General features: G+C 46.9%; 1 protein-coding gene and 2 non-coding genes across 3 annotated transcripts; all 3 read right to left on the reverse strand.

Annotated features, from left to right (window-relative positions):
- Positions 1-1,310: 1,310 nt before the first annotated feature.
- TRNAY-GUA lies at positions 1,311-1,396 on the reverse strand. Its single transcript is given in 2 exon segments — positions 1,311-1,346; positions 1,360-1,396. It is a non-coding gene; the product is annotated as a tRNA-Tyr (tRNA).
- A 1,816-nt stretch (positions 1,397-3,212) lies between these two features.
- Positions 3,213-4,441, reverse strand: LOC123403916 (protein PHOSPHATE-INDUCED 1 homolog). The gene has a single exon (XM_045097828.1). The coding sequence runs from the start codon at positions 4,352-4,354 to the stop codon at positions 3,407-3,409; it is 948 nt and encodes a 315-aa protein (XP_044953763.1). The 5' UTR covers positions 4,355-4,441; the 3' UTR covers positions 3,213-3,406.
- Positions 4,442-7,413: 2,972 nt separating this feature from the next.
- On the reverse strand, positions 7,414-7,487 carry TRNAN-GUU. The gene has a single exon. It is a non-coding gene; the product is annotated as a tRNA-Asn (tRNA).
- Positions 7,488-15,181: the final 7,694 nt, after the last annotated feature.

Raw genomic sequence — 15,181 nt, forward strand, 5'->3', positions numbered from 1 at the left:
CTCGGTCAATATCCAATAGCGGGACCTGGATGCCCATATTGGATCCTACATATTCTACGAAGATCTTATCGTTTGAACCTCAGTGCCAAGGATTCGTATAATCCCGTATGTCATTCCCTTTGTCCTTCGGTATGTTACTTGCCCGAGATTCGATCGTCAGTATCCGCATACCTATTTCAATCTCGTTTACCGGCAAGTCTCTTTACTCGTTCTGTAATACAAGATCCCGCAACTTACACTAAGTTACATTGCTTGCAAGGCTTGTGTGTGATGTTGTATTACCGAGTGGGCCCCGAGATACCTCTCCGTCACACGGAGTGACAAATCCCAGTCTTGATCCATACTAACTCAACTAACACCTTCGGAGATACCTGTAGAGCATCTTTATAGTCACCCAGTTACGTTGCGACGTTTGATACACACAAAGAATTCCTCCGGTGTCAGTGAGTTATATGATCTCATGGTCATAGGAATAAATACTTGACACGCAGAAAACAGTAGCAACAAAATGACACGATCAACATGCTACGTCTATTAGTTTGGGTCTAGTCCATCACGTGATTCTCCCAATGACGTGATCGAGTTATCAAGCAACAACACCTTGTTCATAATCAGAAGACACTGACTATCATCGATCAACTGGCTAGCCAACTAGAGGCATGCTAGGGACGGTGTTTTGTCTATGTATCCACACATGTAAATGAGTCTTCATTCAATACAATTATAGCATGGATAATAAACTATTATCTTGATACAGGAATTATAATAATAACTATACTTTTGTTATTGTCTCTAGGGCATAATTCCAAGAGATGTACCCGTAACAATAAAATCAATAAAGAAGTAAATTGAAACAAAGTAATATAACTAGAGCGATATTGTTATACAATCCCGTAACAATGTACGGGCATTTAACTAGTATCCATAACGGGGAATCCTAGGTTATTTCCCTAATTATTTTTCGAAGGAATTTCCCTACTATTCGAATCGGCCACGCATCCATCCATCCACCTGGGCTGCTGCCTATATCACTGGAATTCCTTGGCAAGAGACAAATACAAAATAAAAAACAAATCCGACCTGCCGGATTCGAACCAGCGACCTAAGGATAACTAGAGCGATATTGTTATACAATCCCGTAACAATGTACGGGCATTTAACTAGTATCCATAACGGGGAATCCCAGGTTATTTCCCTAATTATTTTTGAAGGAATTTCCCTACTATTCGAATCGGCCACGCATCCATCTGGGCTGCTGCCTATATCACTGGAATTCCTTGGCAAGAGACAAATACAAAATAAAAAACAAATCCGACCTGCCGGATTCGAACCAGCGACCTAAGGATTTATCTGCAACGACTACAGTCCTCCGCTCTACCAACTGAGCTAAGGTCGGTTTATGTTCGAACTTTCGTAAAATCCTAATTATTATAAGAATCACCTCAATTCTTTCTTCAGCACGCTATACATTTCTGAATTTCACGATGACACGGGAGACTTTTCTCTTCTCCGGGTCTAGTTATTTCATTTGAGCGCTAACCATGCCCCACCACGTTTGATGGAGACCATGCACTCGGTTCATGTTGTTCTTCGTCCGTCCTAATAACTACTCCCTTCGTTCTTAAATATAAGTCTTTTAAGAAATTCCACTAAATGTCTACATACGGAACAAAATTAATGAATATATACTTTTAAATATGTCTATATACATACGTATGTAGTCTATTAGTGAAACCTCTAGAAAAACTTATATTTAAGAACGGAGAGAGTAGTTGGGGGAGTGGACATGTAAACAAAACATCTAAATTTAAATCCTTATGGAGAGGAATTTAGGCTCTCACCTATCGCTCCCTCCAGGGCGATCAGGCGTCCCGGCCGCCCCCTCCCCCCTTTCCTCAACCTCACCATCCTTAGAGACGTGTGTCGGCTAAGCTCGGGGCGTCGTCGATGATGGGGACGGCGGAGATCTAGGCTGCAGCCCCATGGTCTGGAGGGACCGACGGAGCAAGATCGCCTTTGATCTTCGTTTTTCTAGGGGATTCGGTGTTGCTCCGGCGGCTCCGTGAGCAGGGCGGATCAGGAGGGCTTGTGGCCATGGTTGACTTGTCGGTGACGCTGGCAGTCGGCCTGAGGCTGGATGGTCAAATCTTGAGATCTGTCATCTAGTTCGGTCTGTGAGTCAGAAAGACATAGTTGCCGGTGAGAACCGAGTCGATGGCGGCGTTCTGCGTCGTTATCTTGATGAACACATCGTCGTGTAACTATTGTCGACCCGCTCGTGCTGTTACTGGGGAAACCTTAGGATCTAGTCTTCCAGACCGGACGATGATGAAATTGCAGTCTCGTTTTCTCTCTTAGGAGCATTGTTTGTGGAGCACAATTGGAAGATACATGAAGGAGGTGGAGCGACTTCATCTTACATGAAGTTTTCGGTGAAGATGCCAAGTCATGCTTGACATGACTGACCGACATATGCTACGATATGTAATGCTTGTTCAACACGTGGTACACATAACAATTCTTCCAGAATCTTTGCATCTGGAGGCGTTGTTGGGTGCAGTTGACGAGTGGATGGATTGGGAAGGATGATGTCGTTTTTTTCTACTGAAGATGTAATTAGCGGTTCAATGATGATGACGACATCTAAAACGTATGCATGTGATATAAATTTTAGGTGTACTGCAAGAGGTGTGGGTTCACCAAGACAACGGTATTTTAGATATAAAGAATGAGATCACATTATCGAGTTTTGGAAGTGTGAATGATGATTTTGATGTATGTCTTTATTAGACTTATGTTAAATAGTAAATAAAGAAAGAATTTCCCCGGTTTTGTCCTACCGCAATTTCATCGTTCTGAATCTCCTTACATTTCGCGTCATCCTTTTGACCTTGCTAGTTCTCTCCAAAGCAAGCAAAAGGATTTCTGCTCGCACATGACGCACGGGACATACTCGATCACTTCACAGTACCCGGAGCACCTCTTTTTCTTTAGGCTGACAACAACAGTTATTTAAAATAAGGTTAGCCGGAGCCATCTGAATTGTTATCAACTGCTAACTGGGGTTGCACACGTGACCTGTGAGTGAGCGAGACATACATCCCTTCCTTCAGTAATTTAATGGAGTAAGAAAGAATGTGCATGCCATTTTGATGGATGCTCGAGTTTCTGCTGTAAATCCCACCGTGAGTACCAAAACGATGATAATAATGTTAGTTTCCAAACAATGCTCTCTTACATTAATACGTAGTAAACTTTTTTCATTCAACAAATGAAAGAATTTCATCTCAACGCCTCTACAGGCACACGGATTAATATTAGCACGCGCGTGGAAGGTGGAACACTCTCCACACAGTAACAACGCCACCGCAACTATAACTACGCACCACTTATCATGGTCATGGCCCTACCCCAAGGTGGAGCATGCGGACGTGTCGGGGTCGACGAGGGCCGGGACCAGGTACTTCCGGCCGTGGGCTCCGTTCGCGTTGAAGCTGGCGCCGGTGGCCGGGTCGACGAGCAGCGAGCCGGCGTAGCCGGGGTACGCCCCCTTGCCGTACACGCCGGCGCACGCCGTGGCGGCCTCCAGCGGCGCCTCGGCGGGGCCCTGGAAGAAGCCGTTGCCGAAGGGGTTGGTGACGGTGCCGACGATCATGGACGCAAGCGACACCACCATGCCGTCGACGCCGACGTCGCCATTGGGCGGCGCGAGGGGCGCCGTCTGCGGCCCGTACTGCGGCTGGTGGAACGGCCACGCGCAGTGCCCGGCGCACTGCGACGCCGGGTTGCCGACCCACACGTACGCGAACCGGCCGGCACGGGACCGCGGGGAGGCACCGTGCGAGCCGCAGCGGCTCGTGCAGAACCCGTCGACGGCCACGTCGTCGGCCGTGAGCACCACGTTGATGGCGCGGCTGGCCCCGCCGCGGGCGGCGAGCCTGACGAGGTCCCGCTCCCGGAGGCGCTTGCCGAGGGAGTAGGACTGGTCGAGGACGTGGGAGCCGAGGGCCAGGGCCGGGAAGCGGGCCTTGGAGCTGGCGTAGTACTTCTGCGCCGTCTTGAACCAGGTGGCCACGGACGGCTCCGGCTGCGGGGCCGCGGCCGGCGACGCGGAGGAGAGCGAGGAGACGAAGTCGGTGACGATGGCGCGCTGCGGCGCGGAGAAGTTGCCGTACCAGACGAGGTTGACGGCGATGCGGCCGGAGAGGAGCGCGCCCTTGTGGTACTTCATGGTGATGGGCGGGTCCTGCACCAGCGCCGTGAGCCGCCTCGTGGCGACGCAGGTCTGCACCAGCATTGCGCACACCATGACCGCCACCGCCACCGCCACAGAAGAGCTGAACGAAGCCGCCATTGCTGCCGTCCGCCGGGGTGGTGGTGCCTCTCCTCTTCTTGTCTAGGATGCTCTGCTCTAGCTCGTGAGCCGGTGATGGACTGGTGTGGGGATCGAGCCGGGGTTTTATAGAGGGAGAGCCGGAGCACCGCAAAGGTGGTGGGCATGGCACCGCGTGACGTATGAATGAGGGGTGCCGCTGCTTTCGTTCTTTCTTTCTGCGGACAAAGTAAAGACGGGGGCGTCCTTGGCCGCGCGCCGCTGCCCGAACGGTCACTGACAGCTGGCCTTTTGCGTGCTCCTGCTCAACCCCAGCTGTAGCGGAGGGACCGAATTACCCTTTTGCCCCGTCGCTTTGTCCCTCGGGGACCGTTGCGTGGGCGGGATGCCGCGGGGGCAGTTTGGTGATCGCGGCCGGATAGGGTAAAGTGGGGACTGCGGGAGTGGGTGAAAGCAGGGTTGGCTTCTCGAGGCGTTTGAAAGCTGCTTCGCTCTCTCGGCTGGGCAGCACGGCAACGGGAAGGAATACGAACGTTGGGGGAAGGCCGGGCCGGGCCGGGCCGGGCCGTTTGAGCTTTTTTGGTACTTGCGTTGCGGGGGTCACTGGCTTCTCCATGGACCGGGTGTATAGCGAACAGTGGCGTTCTTTCAGTACTGTTGTCAGAGTACGGTACAGCGTTGGGCTGGCGCTTGCTGGAACGGGGGTGGCAAAAGAAGGAAGACGAGACCGTTATGTTTAACCCATGACCATCTACACGGAAATGGTGGATCGGGCGGAGCAGCTCGCCTCGCCATCTGCTGATCGGCGATGCGATCTCGCAGCACTTAAGAGCATCTGCTGCGTCATCGCCTACCGTACGTTTTTTTAAAGCTGAATCTCCCACCGTACGTGTCTTCATTTAAAAAATTAATAATTAGAAACGTGTCTTTAGGTTTCAGGCCCTAGATGACAGCAAATGGTGGCTTTAGAGGAGATGATGATCCTGTAAAGCTGACGGCCGAGTTAAGGCCGCCCCAGTCCTGCAGGCCCATCCCATCCCGTGCAGAGCCGAGGCGAGCGAAAGTGCAGGACCCACAGGCCGGCCCATCACCGTAGGGCGTGACCCGCGCGTTTTAATGCGCGACAGGGGCGCCATCCCGTCCTCATCCGATCCGACGTGTCCCGGCGTCGCCTGGAGATCTGCGCACGGCTAGCCGCCAGCTGGTGGTGAAGCGGCTATGCGCGTCGCCGGCCGGGCCGCTGCACGGGCCGTGCTGGCCCCACGTACTGTACCACGCCTCACGACGCGCCCGTGAGTGGGTGAATCCGCCCGCTCATTGCTCGTCGAGCACCAGCAGCCGCTGCCGGACGGCCGCCCGCCAGGCGCCAGCCGTGCACGCCTGCGCGCTTACGTGGAGGTTCTGGCCTCCCTGTCTGTCAGAAGGGCCTCGTGGGCGCCCACCGGCCGTCGGATGGGTCCGGCCGAGTGAGCTCCGATCGACAAATATCGCGTTTTGGCGTATACGTACGTGTACGTGGCTGATGAGGACTGCGTCGTCAGCAGCGGTTCTCGGGTTCCTTTCGAGCGAATGATTCGGGGCCAGCTGGAGCTGGAGCTAGCCGACGCCTTGGCATCAAGCGTGTCTGCCAGCCATCATCATGAGCGACCGGCGATTGTAGCTCTGCAAGGCCTCGTTGCCACGCCGGCCACCGGCAGCGCGCGCGGCGCCTTCCCGTTTCCTCGCACGGTGGCCAGCCGCCAGCCACAGGCCAGCTCAATGGTGTCCGGCGCTTCGGGTGGCTCTGGTGATAACGCCACCGTACCACCGTATCGCCGATCATGGCGTTTCGCTTGTTTCTGCCCGATCTCAGTCGGCGCCGCGTCGTTCCAAAAGGAGGAGAAAAAGATCGGGTGGACGTCTCCCCGTAACGGTTACACACGTACTCCTACGAGATATTCCAACTTTCTCCGGCATTTAAGTGGCCATGATCTCGATATAATCTCCTGCAGTTTTGAGAGTGTTAGGAGCACCTAACCATGCGCAGTGATGGCCTGCTGCCGTTTTACAGCCAGGAACAGTCTAGCAGCGCGTTAAGCTAGCGCACAGTAGTACAGTACCGGTCATTACTCCCGGAGTACAAATATCCATAGCTCACCCTGGAAACGGCACCGTCTTACTGTGCAAAGTACTATACTTACTTACTTACTTACGCCGGTAAAAAAACACGGGTGATGTGACTGTGGCCGTGGCTGATCGTCCGTACCCGACGAGCAGTTACTTACTTGATCATCACCGGTGGTTGGTTTGAAATTACACCGGCCGGTCAGGAACAGGCCAGTGAATACGGAGTAATGACGCGTATGACGATGCCCATAGTTATGTACTCCAGTACTACGCGTACGTACCACGTCCGGCCGCGCATACGACACGAATACAACGTCCAGCCTTAATGCAAGGACAGGGATTGGGCGCCCAGGCTGTCACCTCGTAGGACGTCTGAATGGCCACATTTAAACCGGCTGCCCGCGCTGCGCCGTGTCTCGCGCGTGTCTCCCCTGTCCTGTAGCTCCCGGACGCGCCATCTTCATCTGCTTCTGCATGGGATGGGATGGATGCACTTGGCTTGGAAGTTGGACCCGGCCTGCGCACGACTGCATCGGATGCTCGCACGGAGTAAAATAACGGCTCGAGTACAGCACAAAGCATGTTGATTTTGTGGAATTGGGCTGCCGCTGAATGCGAGTGCCGCTAGCTTTGGTAGCCCTACAGAGGCTGGAGTGGTTTTGCAGGTTGTTTACTTGCTAGGGACCGGATAGGCATGGAGACACCGCACTCCACGGGCTTTGGCTAGTGTTTTGAGTAGTTTATGCACTGGCTATGCATATGCTAGTGGTAGAAGATAATCAACCGTAGTTTACTTGGTTTGCAAAAGGCTACGCCATTGTCAACGCCAATCCTTAGATCCTAAGAAGCTCAGATGGGCGTGTTGTTAGACATTTCGGCTAAGCATTTCGTCCTAGCAAGAACGTGCTGAGAGAAGAACGTAAATGTAATCCAAATTAAAAATACGGTAGAAGAAAAAATTCAAAATGAAAATCCGCTAGAAGGAGGGCTTGAACCTCCGACCTTGTGGTTAACAGCCACACGCTCTGGCCAACTGAGCTATTCCAGCTTTTGTTGTCCTACTAACATTTTATTTTACAGGTATAACCGTATTTTCTATAGATTAAAATTGATTTCCATAACATTTGACCTAGAGTAAAGTTAGAACTTAAAGTAATCTATACCTACTAATAAAAGAAATTAGTATTCTTAATCCGTCATGATATTTTATAGAAAACTCCCTGATGTTTTTAATATTAAACACGTAGTATGTATTAAATATTTTAAAAAATACTCATATCTTCTAAACCGTAACTTCAAATTTAACATATTATATATGGAATTTGATTAGAAAAATATTTAGAATTTAAATATGATGTTATTTTACCTGTTAAACATTTAACAAAAATACTATCTAGGGTGCAATCTTAGTAAATAAGTTATTATTCGTCTTTTTTCATACCGGTACTCATCCGGGTTGGGGATGAACACGTCAACAAAATCAGGATTGGAGATGAAACTGAAGGTCACTTGACTGATTCTTTGTACATATTAAATCTACATGCAAGCCGTGTTAAAATAGAAGACCTATGGAATTTTGAACTGCACTTTTATAGGATAAGACCATCTTTGTTTGTGTTGTAACTACAAACTCTCAGATTATAGACCATTCTTTATAAATTAAGAGTGTGTGGTATTTTTTTTCTCCCGTTGCAATGCACGGGCCCTTTTGCTAGTCTGAAACAAAGGATGTAGTTTTGTGTTTTCTTAGGCACAAACATCCCGCAAAACCATTTTTATTGTTCCCGGTAGATAGTGGTGGTCTTGCCACCAATGTGCTCACATATGTAAAGGTGTGGGACCATATACATGTGTGTATAAAGTATTCAGTATAAGATATCTCTTGTATTTCTGTCTTATAGTCGAATTAATGCCACAATAGGTTAGTAATTTTTAAAAGGGGTACATGTAGCATCTTCCCCCTCTCTCTTCAACATGTTCATGCATTTTATCTTTGTTTAAATTTTCAGATGCCTAATATCTCAAACAATTATATTATATTATTAAAAAGATATTCAAATTCATGGACACATGATCTTTAGAACAAGATTATATTGAATATATTTAAACTAGTATAATTTTTGCTATTTATCATTACATTTCAATTTTAGACATTTCAAATTTACTTATACAAAATAATTGTTATCAGTTATTAAATGATTGAAACCACTTTACTAAAGAAACAAATCATGCATATGAAACATATTTCAGTATGAAGTATGTGAAACTAGTTATTTAGAAATGTGAAGCTGATTTTTAAAGAAAATACATGCGTGAAATCTTGTTTTGAAACTAGAGTGATTTTTTTTGTTGAACTAACTTTTTAACAAGTGAAATTAGTTTTATAAATCGACGGGGCCACAAATTTAAGAAGAGTGAAATCCTTTCAATACAAATGGCTCATATTTTCGTTGTCAAATACATGAAACTAGTTATTTAAAAATAAGAAGCTAGTAATTTCAAACATGTGAAACTTGTTATTTCAAAACTTTTTTACAATGAGCAAAACATGTTTAATGAAGCGATTGGTCTTTTTGGAAATAATTTAAATATGATGTTTTAAATAATTAAAACCAGTAAATCAGAATGACTCAAATCAAGTTTTTGCCAAAACATGTGAAATATGTCTCTTAATAACTAAAGAAAGTTTTTTGAAATGAGTGAAATTATATTCTGAAATGAGTGAAGTTAGCTTTACGCAACAATTTATGCCCATTTTGAAAAATATGTGGAACTGGTTATTTTGGATATGTGAATGGATAGTTTCAAGTATGAAACTGATTACTTCAAATTTGTGAAATACCTTTTCAAAGGAAAAACTATTTTGAATTTTAGGAAGGCCATTTCAAAGATAACCGAAATATGCAAAAAAAAGTAGTTCAATTATATCCAAGATTGATGTTGTTCTAAAGATATTGTCACCACGATTCCAAATATATAAAAAGTTTCAAAAATGGACATTTCGTTTAACAGATGCCAATCATTCAAAATATGAAGTTAAATATATGTAAATTGTAAGGAGAGAGAGAATGCATGCATGCAACGCTTCTCTTTCTCTCTCTCCCCCTCTCTCTCCCTCTCTCTCCCTCCCTCTCTCTCTCTCTCTCTCTCTCTCGCACAAAAGGTGACATTCAAAATTTATGACCGTCTTATTCTTGCGTGAAGCTTCAAAATTTCCTCTCCATGATCAAGACCTTCCTGAATTCTCGCAGATTGGCATTCTTCATATTTATCCTGCATTTTATGATGTTCCTTATTTAGTTGGTCACACACTCTTCATCATCCCCACCGAACAATACTGTAGTTTGTTCCTCCTTGTAAGACCAAAACAAGAGCAATAATTTAAATACATGACAACAACAACTAGCATTTAATTTGAACACTTGACAAAAAACTGAGCGTACATGCTTCATTAATTGATGAACACTCTCACAACACATTCTATTTAAACTATGGACACAATGAAAGTGTCCTTTATTAATAGGTGGACAATTTGACAACAACTAGGAGTGACACTTGGCAAATGTTGAACACAAGTTTAATGTCATGTGTAATATTTAACATGTTGTTAGCACTTTATGTGCAAAATCATGGGCAAAGAGCCCTTCATGAAGCTACGTTAAGCACCTACACTGCCATCTCAACACATAATCCATAAGGGTAGTGGATGTAAACAAATTAAAAGCAAAATTTCTCGTACATTCTCAGCACATCCATGAAACCTCCTACGAGTGAGGATGCCTTTGAAGGTGACCAATCTCTTCAGCCCAGAGTTATTGTGGCACAAGATAGGTACATCCTCAACCTACTCAATGCCTTCAAAATTTGAGTCTTCAATGTTGTTTAAGGCCATAAAACGATGAAAAAGCAAGAAAGAAAGGATTTAGTTTAAATAAAAGTACCAGATAAAAAATAACCAAATTGTAGCCGTAGCCCCAACCCAACCCCACAAAGTGAGTAGAGTCCAAGGATGGCCTCGGGTTTGAGCCAAAATCGTCCATGGTCTCATCGCTCGTCTCACCATTGTTCCAAGAAACCATGATACGAACGACTGGATGTCCACGAGTCATCAGTGGCGGTGGGTGGGTGGGTGCTGTAATGACTAAGATGCAGTCCTTTCCTATTTAGGGGGCGATGCCCCAAAATGGAAAGAAGCGCATCTATGCGTTTCGCAAGCAAGATAAACATAGCACATACATAATTTAAGAATGACAAATAGGGAATCGTTTGCCATCTCACATAGATAATATCAGAGTTTACATCCACACATTTATTCAGACAAGGTATTCCGCTACGGACTACATAACATAAGAAAAGGCTATGCTATCCCGCATGCTTGCCCACAATCACGACCACAACCTCAGTCTTCTGGATAGTTCACGTACAGGCGATCGTTCTCCTCATCGTACTGCCACGCCAGCTGTGTGCCATCTGGATCACCTGTGTCGGGCGTACCTGTACCTGTTGGGGTGTTGAAGTAATATGTGAGCCACGGGGACTCAGCAATCTATGACCTTGGTAACGGAACTAGTCAAGTTATTAGGTGAGGAAGGTTCAGTGTTTAGGTTGGAGCATCCTAAGCATTTATGGTGGCTAACTTACGTAGAACAAGGTTATTGATGTGGTGGTCTACGCTAGCGGTCGAATACTAGCTCATCACTAAGTGATCCTGAACACCTACTTACGTCAAACATAACCCCACCGTGTTCTCGATCGAAGAGAGGTCTTCGAAGGGGACAGTCACGGTTACGCACACGGTTGGCAGTTTTATTAGAATTAGTTCAAGTTATCTATAACCGGATGTTAACAAATAATCCATGTTGTCACATAACCACGGGCATGACTTTCCGAAAGATTAAACCCTGCAGGGGTGCTCCAACTAGTCCATCACAAACGGTCACGGGCCGCAAAGTAATCCTCTATCACGAATCTCGTGATCTCATCAGATTCCTTAGAGGAAAACCTCAACTCTGGGGAGAACCAAAGCTTCACCGGGATTCCTATACGCAAGATATATCGGTAAGGTAAGACAAGACTAGCAGGACCTCCCGTCGTGTCGACGACCCCGATAAGAGTCGCGTATCTCAGTCCGAGGACACGGCGGATGAGTGACGCGTAGAGTGGCCTCATAGAAATCCCTCAAGTTGCCTTGAGTTGGCCCCGCACAGTGCTCTAGTTTGGACCAACACTCATGAGGAGCACTGGCCCGGGTTGTTGATTAATTCCTCGGGGTAGCTATTCCCTATGCAAATTATTATTAAGTGATTAGCAAGTTAAAACCAATGTTGGGTCCTGCCGGACAAGTCTTAACACTACACGATTTATCAAGGGGGTCCCCATAACAACCCCTAACGTGTTAGGAGCGATCAGTTATGGAATCAAACACCGGTAGCTGGAAACTGAGGCGGCAATAACAGAACAAAACACCCGGCAAAAGGCTAGGCCTCCCGTCATTTACCAAGTATATATTTGCATTAATTAAATAGAAGATTAAAACATAATGATATCAAATTCTCATGTTAACACATGAGACAACTCGCACCTGCAACTAGCAACGCTAACATTAGAAGCTGAGCAAGCCTACTTAGCCAAACAACATTAGCTAGGAGGGGATAGTGTTTGGGTTTCATGGTAATATCAGGAGGCAATTATATCAGTGGTAGGCAGCGAGCATATGACAAAGGAAACGTGAATCTAAGCATAACAAAGCTAGAGACGGTATCAAGGTCACGGTCATATTGCCTGTGATGTCTTCAACTTGGAACTGCTCTTGTTCGTCCTGCACGTACTCTCCCGAATCCACGTACTCGCTCTCCGATCCCGGTGCTACCCAATACAAAAACATCAGCCAATGAACAACAACACAACATGATGCAACAAACACATGATGCATGAGATGAGAATGTAACATGCATCTCTATTCTAGTCACTTGCATAAGCATGAGAAGAAAAGACAAACTTCTGGACAGAACTTCTCTCTAAGCTATCTTGACATGCATGAAGATGACATTAACAGGTGCATAACGAGAAAACGATGCAAAAACATATAAAGAACGTTGAGAACGGAGCTACGGATCAACCGAAAACTATGAAACAAGATATGGAGTCCTACGGATCAAATCCACGACAAGCACACTTCAATGGCACACTTCTGGTATTACCAGGTTGCCACATGATCAAACAAACAAGTATAGGTGGGTGGTGCAAATAAACTCACCACACCACCAACTATGCACTCACAAGCTTCAAAACAACAAAACTATGCAATCTGTCCTAAACAGCATCATAGCAGTTTGAGAGCAACATCCAAAGCACCTACATCCACCCAAATGTGCCAAACAAGATATGTGGAAAAAGCTATTCAAAAGCTCTACACGCATGAGCAAGAAGATAATACAAAGGAGTTACAAACAGAAATATCTACATGTGCTAACTTGGACAAAAATAACAAATTTCAGGGACTTAGTGAAAATCTCAGATTCTCACCAGCTATTTATGCTCTAAAGCATTTTGACAGCCCCCAAAACAATATCTACACGAAGTGAAAGTGCATGAAAATTGACAGAGAGCTAGACAAACACAAAATCTCCAACTCTCTAGTTGATTGCAAGGGCTGATTCCCAACACATGAACTTTTTTAACCACAACTACAAGGGAAGAAAATAACACCAGTTTCTCACACTTAGTGAAAATCACAGATTTTCACTAAGCTGACAATTTCAGCCACATGGCTACTTTGACATGGCACAACTTGCACATACAAACTCCTACGCATAAAACAAAACCACCATGCTGTAGAGGGGTTCACCCACTACTGCCAGATCAAAGAATCATCCTCTTAGGCTCATCACGCCACATGGCACCAAGCTCTAAACAAAGCACCAAAACAAAAAAATGACTTTTCCAGAAAGAGTTCCAAAGTGGAATCTGATTCTACCAATGGATTCCTGGGAAGATTCTACCCCAAAAACATATATAATACCTAGGTACTTGCATACAACATGTAGGCACAGAGTTGAAAGGAAAAACTACATGGAATCACATAGATGCAAATAGTGTCATATCATATGTGATACTCACTAGTTCATCACCTACACATGCACTTGCACACACTCACAACTCCAATGGTGCACATGAGGGGTAGTCCTCATGTTCATGTGCCTTAGCACACCACCACACACACATACATCAAGCATACACACACTAGCACCTACACATGCTTATGAGCTCACACTCACATCCATCAGCATACACACACTCACACATGGTTGTGCTTTCAACCACAACAACACTCTACTCCTACACATGCACTAGTGCACATATGCACCATACACATACATGGACACATACACCCACACAAGCACTTGGGTGCTTGCACCACACAAGCACACACCTCATACATCACCTACACAAACCTTCTAGCAAAATAAACAAAGAGGCAAACCTACTGGATGTGAGGTATGAACACCTCAACTTGCTGCTCAAGCAAGGTAATAACTAAATTGAAAACAACACAAGCAACACACACAAAAAATAAAAAATACAAAGGGGGGACAAAGGGGATTCGAACCCATGCCCTCCTGGTAATCCCCAAGTGCTAGCACCACTCGGCTAGCAGTTCTACCTCGACACAGAAGGGGGAACTGAGCAGTTATCCACCCGTGTCGAGCTACTGTGCCCAAAAATCAAATAAGCAAAAGGGCGCTGCGGGGGCTCGAACCCATGACCTGCGCGGAGACAAAACACCCTACTGCCACTGCGCTGTGTTATCGATTCTTAACAGAGAGGGGGGCTTTGATCTTTTGAGCAACCCCCTCTGGATCTACTACAGCCCGACGATGGCCGGAACAGGGGAGGGTCACCACCGGCGCTATGCTTCAAATTGGACACGGGCTCGTTGCTGGAAGGAAGAGGGGACTCTCACGGTTGCATTCCACCACTAAACATGGCGCGAGATGCACTACAACTACTGATCCACGAGCACGCGGCGGCGCCGGCGACAGAGAGAAACACGGCGGCGCTGCTACAGCTTTACGCGCGATCTGCCGATAGGGGAAGGGGGAGGATTGCTTCTGCTCACCCACTGGACGAGGAGGTCACGCCTGTCGAATAGTAAGAAGGGGACGTCGAGGAAGAAGCCGTTGCAGAGGTGGTCGTCGGAGCGGAAGGGGTCGTCGTCGAAGTAGTGGAAGCAGGGTTGATCGGCGTCGATTAGATACGGGAACGAACTCCCCTGAGGTCCCGCGTGCTCTTGGACTGCTTGGAGAGGAAGAAGGTGTACGACGTGGGAGATGGGGAAGGAGGTGTATGACGAGGAAGAAGGTGTACGACGAGGGAGATGGGGAAGGAACGACGACGAGCTCATCACGGATCGGCCATGGCAGAGGAGGAGCTCGCCTACCTTCTGTCGACGAGGGAGAGGGAGGAGGGAGATGGGGAAGGAGGTGGCGACGCTTGGAGGAACCCTAGGAAACGACTCAGACGCCAAGGAATAAATAGGGGGCGAGGGAGGCCGCCTCGACGTCCGTGAGCCACGGCGTCGACCTCTCTGTCTCGCTTTCTTTGAAAGTCTGATGGAAAGGAGGGGGAAGAGGAAGACGACGTCAACAGGAGAGGGCTGCCGCGCGAGGAGGTACTGGGCCAGCGAGGAGGAGGAGGCCCACTCGGAGGCGCCAAGTAGAAAGGAAAAACCCACTGGGGTTT

This window comes from Hordeum vulgare, chromosome 6H, assembly GCF_904849725.1.
Source record: "Hordeum vulgare subsp. vulgare chromosome 6H, MorexV3_pseudomolecules_assembly, whole genome shotgun sequence".
Taxonomy (NCBI): Eukaryota; Viridiplantae; Streptophyta; class Magnoliopsida; order Poales; family Poaceae; genus Hordeum; species Hordeum vulgare.

Bases quoted from the DNA above. Each gene is read 5' to 3' on its own strand.
- LOC123403916 (XM_045097828.1), bottom strand. From the start codon at position 4,354: ATGGCGGCTTCGTTCAGCTCTTCTGTGGCGGTGGCGGTGGCGGTCATG.